This window comes from Herpailurus yagouaroundi, unplaced genomic scaffold (assembly GCF_014898765.1).
Source record: "Herpailurus yagouaroundi ecotype Mexico unplaced genomic scaffold, PumYag 355, whole genome shotgun sequence".
Lineage (NCBI taxonomy): Eukaryota > Metazoa > Chordata > Mammalia > Carnivora > Felidae > Herpailurus > Herpailurus yagouaroundi.
Genome location: NW_024412572.1, coordinates 275191 through 283799, shown reverse-complemented (window position 1 = coordinate 283799; position 8609 = coordinate 275191). Strand labels below are relative to the sequence as shown.

The following is an 8609-nucleotide window of genomic DNA, read 5'->3' as shown; positions in this document are numbered from 1 at the left end:
GAGGGGCAGAGAGAGAGGGAGACACAGAATCGGAAACAGGCTCCAGGTTCTGAGCCATCAGCCCAGAGCCTGACGCGGGGCTCGAACTCACGGACCGTGAGATCGTGACCTGGCTGAAGCCAGACGCTTAACCGACTGCGCCACCCAGGCGCCCCCAAAGAGCCATTTAGAAAGGCTCAGAGGAAGACAGATCTTGTGATTTTTTTTTTTTTTTTTTTTTTTTTTTAGAAAGAGGGCGCAAGTGAGAGAGGGTGGAGAGACAGAATCCCATGAGGGGCAGAGAGAGGGAGAGAGAAGCAGGGCTCACCCGAAGTGGGGCTCCAACTCACCAACCGTAAGATCATGACCCGAGCCTCAGCCAGATGCTTAACCGACTGAGCCACCCAGGTGCCCCCTCGTGAACCTTTTGCTTTCGGCCCATCCTTATTGCGTATCCTGCTTTAACCCACGTTGTCTGGTTTTCCTTTTCAGTACTCCATGGTGGAACTGCAGGTAGGTAGAAGTTTCTTTTCCTTTTCTGTCAGCTGTGGAAAAGGGGAGATCATTTCGGGGCTCAACCCCGAGGCCAGAAACCACTCTGAGATGTTGGCCCAGTGCCCAAGATGGAGTCCGCGGCCCAGCACCCACAATTCCCCCCAAGCCATGCCTGCTCTCAGGCCTGAACCTCTGTAGATAAGGACACACTGCCCTGCGGCCACCAGCCTTCCCACTCTGATTCCCGTGACTTCTCTGCTCCACGCGAGTTCCACCGGGCTCAGTTCTGTACTCCTCTTGTTGTCATGGCCGTTCTTGCAGACGCTCAGCAGTTGGCTATGACGTGAATACCTGTGGGCAGTGCCGAGAAGGACAGGGACCAGAAAGTTGGAATATCTCATGGCATCGCCTCCATTGTTCTGTTACCTTATCTGTCGGATAGCTTACGATAAATTCCCTCAGCATTACCCCTACATAGGCACCGAGAACAAACAACTCTCTGTAAAGGCTATCCTGAAGCCCACTTTCTGAAACTGACAATAACACCTTAGAGGACTCGATCTGACTCTTTGAATCCACAAGGATGCTTTTCTTCCCCAGTAGGGTCCAGCCCTATAGGAAAATTTATTTAGCAACAAGAAAACTATAAATGAAAACTTAGCCACAAAGAAAATTATGAATGAAACAGGGGGCCCTTCTTCCTGGACGCAGACCATGGCGGTCATGAATCCCAGGGCGTGGGATCCTTTACCTGCGCTCTGTGTCTTTACCTGCTTTTTGTAGCGCAGAGCGAGAGACGGGCAGGTACGTCATGAAGTTTCTTTTTAATGAACGCAGGACCCAAATAGCAACAGGATTGCCCAGTGGCTGGAAGTGATGCCGGAGCAAGGCATTGCGGACCTGTCCTTCCAACTGGCCCCAGAGGCAACGCTGGGCACCTATACCGTGGCAGTGGCTGGGGGCAAGACCTTTGGCACCTTCCTTGTGGAAGAATATGGTAGGTGGGAGAATCAGCAGGTCAGAGCGTTGGACAGAATCTTGCCCCCAAGTCAGCAAAGGTACAGTAAAATATACTACGGGGAGGGATTCTTGATTCGTTTTTGAATCCTGGCTAAGCCAGCTAATAACGTTAGGAGCATTTTTGCCTTGCTCGTCCCCTCCCTTAACTTAATTCATTTAATTATCACTGTTTCTATATCCCTCTGTCTACTGTCTGTAGGGGTCAATTCCTTTTTCTTGCCCATTTTTGTTTCCACTCTCCCCAGTGCTGCCTAAGTTTCAGGTGGATGTGGTGGAACCCAAGCAGTTATCGACCGTGGAGGAATCCTTCTTAGTGAAAATTTGTTGTAGGTGAGACTAAACCTCTGGATCTGGTGGAGATTACAGCTATATGGAGAAGAGTGACAGGGGAGAGTGGTTATGGAGGCGGTGGTTAAGACTTGAGACATTTTATGCGGTCCAGAGCCGTGACTTCTCCCAGAACACATTTTCTTTTTTTGTTTTGTTTTTTTTTGGGGGGGGTTTGGGTTTTTTGTGTTTTGTTTTATTTTTTTTTTTCAACGTTTATTTATTTTTGGGACAGAGAGAGACAGAGCATGAATGGGCGAGGGGCAGAGAGAGAGGGAGACACAGAATCAGAAACAGGCTCCAGGCTCTGAGCGGTCAGCACAGAGCCCGACGCGGGGCTCGAACTCACAGACCGTGAGATCGTGACCTGGTTGAAGTCGGACGCTTAACCGACTGCGCCACCCAGGCGCCCCTGTGTTTTGTTTTAGAAAGAGAGAGAGTGAGAGGGCACTCAAGCGGGGGAGGGGGGAGGAGACAGAGAGAGAGAGAGGGAGAGACTCTTAACCAGGGTCCACAGTCCACGCTCAGCACAGTGTCTGACATGGGGTTCGATCCCATGACCCTGGGATCATGATCTGAGCTGAAATCAAGAGTTGGACAGTCAACCGGCTGAGCTACCCAGGTGCCCCTACATTTTCTTTTTTTTTTTTCCTTATTTATTTATTTATTTTTGAGGGAGAAAGTGTGCGTGAGCGGGGGCGGGGCAGAGAGAGAGAGAGGGAGGCAGACGCTCCAAAGCAGGTTCAGCCCTGTCAGCAGCTAGTAGGCCCACCGTGGGACTCAGACTCACGAACGGTGAGATCATGGCCTGAGCGGAAGCCAGACGCACCACTGACTATGCCACCCAGGTGCCCCTCAGCATTATTAGTTAGTGTCCGCTTTGTGAGGAACACAACAGTGAATCCCATGAGAAATCGGGGTAAGGAGAAAAAAAAGCATCGATCTCGGTCCTTCGGATGGTATTTGTTGTGTGGTGGCCGACGCCCTAAGGCTTTGGGTAAAGCAGGGAAGTGGACCAGACTAGTGAAGGGTAGGACAGTCAGTGCTTCCAGAGGCTGGAGCACAGAAAAGAAGGGAAAGTGGTGTCTCGGAAGAGGAGGGCTGGATCTCAAGTGGAATCTCCCAACTCTGACTTGTCATGCTTCTCTGGGTTAGGTACACCTACGGAAAGCCCATGCGAGGGGCGGCACAGGTATCCGTGTGTCAAAAGGCATATACTCACCATTTTCCAGACGCACAATGGGAACAGCTACCCGACAGATGCAAGAACCTTTCTGGACAGGTGAGTAAAGGGGATGTAGCAAGGGAAACTTATTCCTGTGTCCGAAAGTAACTGAGCACCAATATACCAATATAGAAAAGTAGTAAAAACCCCAGAGTAGGAACCTTTTCACACAATCGTCGTCCCAGTTCCAAAGCACAAGGCAGTCTTCTTTATACTAAACAGGTGAAGTCTTTTAGAATCTGCCCTGGAGTCGAGAAATTACGCTAAATCCTCGCGAGGCACAATTTTCCTGCCCTGCAGTTGGTTGTTTCTCCTCCTTCTCCGATCTTGGAGCTTCAACGTTGCTTCATGATTATCTGTGTCGGAGGAGAGTTTTTCTTTCTTAAACGTGGCGAAACTGAAGTATGGAGATCAGAATTTCTGTCTACGGTATATTATCAAGTGGGAGTAGAAGTTAGGTGATTCATCCTCCCTTTCTCTCTCCCTGATTGCCTCACTAGACTGACAAGTCAGGATGCTTCTCAGCTTCCGTGGATATGTCCACTTTCAACCTCACTGGTTACACGTACAGCCACAGCATCAATATTGTGGCTACCGTGGTGGAGGAAGGAACAGGTAAGTTGGACACGCCTGCCTTCATTAAGAAAAGAGACAGGAGAAGGGCTGTCCTAGGAACAGACCCATCGAGAGGGCTCAAGACCTACCCTCATTAGTGTTTGCGAACGAGTCTGTTCCTAGTTCACCGTCAAAGGGAAATGCCGGATTCCAATCTGTCATTCACTACCTATCTCCCCAAAAGTTTGGGGAGGAGGAGTTCGTTTGGATCTTTGGCCGGAAATGTGTTCAGTTTCATACGTCCAAGGTCGCACTGTCCTTTCAGGGATTTTACGTTACACACACCAGGTGTTTAGGTCATCATACGTCTGGTTTCCCTCTTCAGGAGCAGAGGCCAATACCACTCAGGATATCTACATTTCTTCAGAAATGGGATCGATAACCTTTGAAGACACCAAAAATTTTTATTACCCCAATTTCCCCTTCACTGGGAAGGTATGTTGAAACCTGTCTCTACACCCAAAAGGTGCTTAACCATCCACTGTTGCCTTCTTCTTGGAGACATATAATAATAGCTCATTTAACGTTTTTTCTCAGTCCTTTACGTGTATTCGCCTGTCTAATCCTTACAACGATCCAATGAGGTAGACACTATTATTGGCCCCGTTTTACCGATGAGGAGACTGAGGCACAGAGAGGTTAACTGATTTTCCAAAAGTTATACAGCTAGTAAGTGGCACCTAGGATCAAACCCAGGCAGACTGCATCCAGAGTATATAGTCTTAATTCCTTGGGTTGTGCTGCCTTTAGTCTCCCATGAGATGTGCCTTGAATATTAATGTGACTTCGTTACCTTTCCCAATGCCCGGGACTCGTACTCTAATGTCCAAATCTTTGAATTTTAGACCTCCACGGTATCTGGAGAAATCATCTAGTCTGGCTCCTCATCTAAGCAAGATTAAACGTGGCTTAACAGGGAGCCAATTATCGCTCCTTAAGCAGTTTCTTCAGAGATTTAAAAATTTCCTTTGTTGGAGTCTTCTTTCTGATACTTAACAATCTGTCCGTCTCTCCAGTTTATCTTTGTTAATGTCCCAAACAGTCGTTCAACACAATAATGTAGCATACTTCTAGATCTATTTAGATCAATCCTTAGCCATCTTGTCTCTAGACCAAGGGTAGATCCAGATTCTCTGGGAGCCTATGGATTATAAATTTGGGAGTGGAAGGGGATTCTCTCTCTAAAAAAAAAAAAATAATAATAATAATAATATACAGAGAGGGGCGCCTGGGTGGCTTGGTCGGTTAAGCGTCCGACTTCGGCTCAGGTCATGATCTCACGGTCCGTGAGTTCAAGCCCCGCGTCGGGCTCTGTGCTGACAGCTCAGAGCCTGGAGCCCGTTTCAGATTCTGTGTCTCCCTCTCTCTCGGCCCCTCCCCTGTTCATGCTCTGTCTCTCTCTGTCTCAAAAATAAATAAACGTTAAAAAAAAAATAAAAAAAAATAATGTACAGAGAGCCTTGGAGGGGGGCAACCTGTGTAAATGAAGAATGAAGGGTCCTGAAGCTTCATTAGCTACGTGACAAATCTATTCCTGCTCCAGGCTGAGCTGCTTCTGTTTGCTTCTCACTTCCCCACAGATGTCAGGTTCCAATGCTTGAATCGCATCTACTTGTTTCTGGACTCTTTCGTGAAATGTATTCTTAGAGTTTCTTTTCTCACCTCACTTCACCTCATGCTTGAATCGACTCCAAAGCTAACCCTAACTCATGCCCTCATAACCTTCACCCTTTAGGTAAGAGTTAGGGGCCATGACGGCTCCCCCCTCAAGAATCATTCAGTATTTCTGGTGATTTCTGGCATAAATGGAACCACCAACCAGACCCTAACTACTGACAACGATGGCCTTGCTCCCTTCGAGCTGGATACAGTCAGTTGGAATGGGAGAGATATTTCTCTGGAGGTAAGCACCGAAGAGGACACGCTTTCTGGTAAGGCTTCCCTGAAGGAAACCCTCAAACTTTTCCTGTTCTCTCCCCTCCTTCCTCATTTGTCATTCTGTCAGCATCATTCACCAGTCCTGCTTCCCAGTTGACAAAAACTTTTGTTGGTCTTTAATATCAACCGAATAAATTTTCCTTCAGGTAAGCAATGTTATTTCTACTAATTCATCGTACGACTTAGCCTCATCTCTATTTGGTCCCATATTTAAAATCAGAGTAGGTGGGGGGGTGCCTGGGTGGCTCAGTCGGTTAAGCGTCCGACTTCGGCTCGGGTCACGATCTCACAGTCCGTGAGTTCGAGCCCCGCGTCGGGCTCTGTGCTGACAGCTCGGAGCCTGGGGCCTGTTTCGGATTCTGTGTCTCCCTCTCTCTCTGCCCTCCCCTATTCATGCTCTGTCTCTCTCTGTCTCAAAAATAAATAAACGTTAAAATCAGAGTAGGGAGAGGGCACCTGGGTGGCTCAGTTGGTTGAGCATCCAAATTCGGCTCAGGTCACGATCTCGAGGTTTGTGAGTTCGAATCCCGCGTCAGGCTCTCTGCTGTCAGTGTAGAGCCCGCTTCAGATCCTTTGTCCCCTTCTCTCTCTCTCTCTCTCTCTGCCCCTCCCCTGCTTGCTATCTCTCTCTCAAGAATAAATAAACATGAAAAAATAAAATAAAAGTAGAGTAGGGAGGACAAGATAATTCAGAGTCATTTTCTTCCCTCTATGTCCCTCCCTCCACCCGCTCTGGGGCCATTACTCATAAACATGGCAAAGAAGGAAACTCTGTGTTTTGGATAACTTCCAGGGAAGGCAACTCATACCAGTTATCAGCTGTGACACGATGCTGCTCAACAAACAACCACAAAACTTTAGTATTATACAACCACAAGTGTGTCCCTCTGGGGGACTTCTTGTCCCTCTGGGGTAGTCAGGCAGCTCTGCTGGTCTTGAGGGGGGGTGGTTCTTACATGCTGTGGCTCAACCGGCTGATGAAGGCCAGGCTCGCACGTCCCAGCAAACTAGTTCGGGTACATTCTTACAGCCATGACTGGGAGCAAGAGCAAAGGTCGACACGCAAGGGCTCTTCCAAGCCTCTCCCTCTCTTGCATATGCTCACATGCCGTTCCGACAAGTCACATGGTGGGTCTGCAGTTAGACTAACAGGGCAACACAAGACTACGTGGCAGAGGGCATTAATACCGGAGGGATGGATTGGGCCCATGAGTGCCATCGTTCACCATGCTGCTTAAGCAAACACATACAATTTGTGTGGTGGCTCATTTAAGTAATTGTTTACATAAGGCCTCACTCAGTCACTCTACTTAGAAATAATCTTCATTTTTTCCCCCTCTTTTTTTTTTTTTTTTTTAATTTTTATGTGAATTCTAGTTAGTTAACCTACAGTACAATATTGGTTTCAGGAGTAGAGTTTAGTGATTCATCACTTACAGACAACGCCCAGTGCTCATCCCAGCGAGTGCCCTCCTCAATGCCCATCACCCATTTAACCCATCCTCTACTCACCTCCCTCCATCAACCCTCAGTTTGCTCCCTGTTGTTAAGAAGCTCTTATGGTTCGGGGGCCCCCGGGTGGCTCAGTCGGTTAAGCGTCCGACTTTGGCTCAGGTCCTGATCTCACAGTTCGTGGGTTTGAGCCCCACATCTGTCTCTGTGCTGACAGCTCGGAGCCTGGAGCCTGCTTCGGATTCTGTGTCTCCCTCTCTGTCTGCCCCACCCCCACTTGCACTCTGCCTCTCTCTCTCTGAAAAATAAATTTTAAAAAAAAGAAACTCTTATGGTTTGTTTCCCTCTCTCTCTCTTTTTTCCTTCCCCCCCTTCTCATATGTTCATCTCTTTCGTTCCTTAATAGAAATGATTATTTAAAAAAAATTTTTTTAACGTTTATTTATTTTTGAGACAGAGAGAGACAGAGCATGAACGGGGGAGGGTCAGAGAGAGGGAGACACAGGATCTGAAACAGGCTCCAGGCTCCGAGCTGTCAGCACAGAGCCCGACGCGGGGCTCGAACTCACGGACCGTGAGATCATGACCTGAGCCGAAGTCGGCCGCTTAACCGACTGAGCCACCCAGGCGCCCCTAGAAATGATTATTTTTAACCTTACTATCCTTTACACCTGGTTTTCTTATCCCTAGGATGTATGCTTTGATTTCTGTGTAATCTTAGTCATGCTTATCTACATCTCTTGCATCAGTCCGTGAAGGTTTATCACCCACAATTGAGCATCACTTGAAAACTATAATTTCACTCGTCTACATACCAAAGTGCTGCTGCACATAACCACTGTTACAGATTCTTCAATCATCCTTAGCTGGACCTCTAGTAAAACATCCACAGGCCATTCTTCGGCAGTGAAGATTTGAGAGAGATGGTTTTGAAAACCATAAGAAGTCCATGGGGTTACTATGGTGGGGGCTTGTGTTAAAAGCCTTTTTCTTTCTCTTTTCTTAGGGCAGATTCCAAATGGAAGATCTGGTATATAAGCCAGAACAGGTGCCTCATTACTACCAGAACGACTATCTGCGCCTGCAGCCCTTCTACCACACAACGCGTAGCTTCCTTGGCATCCACCAGCCAAACGGAGTCTTGGCATGTGGCCAGCCCCAGGAAGTGCTGGTGGATTATTACATTGATCCCGCGGATGCGATCCCTGCCCAGGAAGTCATCTTCTCCTACTATGTGAGACAGGGCAATGAGGGCTGGGGAAAGTGCACGAGGGAAGGAAAGGAAATGAGGAGAGTGAGATGGAAAGGGTGATTTATGTCTAGAGACACAGTGCAAGTCACGTGGGTAATTTCAAAATGTTTAGAAGCCGTATTTAAAAAAATGAAAAGAATAGGTCACACTAATTTAAAAAATACATTTTAGGGGCACCTGGCTGGCTCGGTCAGGGGAAGAGGCAGCTCTTGCTCTTAGGGTCATGAGTTCAAGCCCCACACTGGGTGTAGAGAATATATATATAAAATATTATGTATATGTGTGTATGTAATATATGTATATATA

At 47.6% G+C, this 8609-nt stretch overlaps 1 protein-coding gene across 3 annotated transcripts in view; it reads left to right on the top strand.

Moving 5' to 3' along the window:
* The window catches only part of A2ML1 (alpha-2-macroglobulin like 1), a 48665-nt gene that overhangs the window by 14346 nt on the left and 25710 nt on the right, over window positions 1–8609 (top strand). For all 3 annotated transcript variants that reach the window (XM_040462685.1, XM_040462684.1, XM_040462683.1), the window contains exons 5-12: window positions 472–492; window positions 1312–1471; window positions 1740–1824; window positions 2977–3103; window positions 3547–3661; window positions 3987–4096; window positions 5397–5564; window positions 8058–8285. In XM_040462685.1, coding sequence (XP_040318619.1) covers window positions 478–492; window positions 1312–1471; window positions 1740–1824; window positions 2977–3103; window positions 3547–3661; window positions 3987–4096; window positions 5397–5564; window positions 8058–8285 — 1008 coding nt within the window. In that variant the 5' untranslated portion in view covers window positions 472–477. The remainder of the gene's footprint in view (window positions 1–471; window positions 493–1311; window positions 1472–1739; window positions 1825–2976; window positions 3104–3546; window positions 3662–3986; window positions 4097–5396; window positions 5565–8057; window positions 8286–8609) is intronic.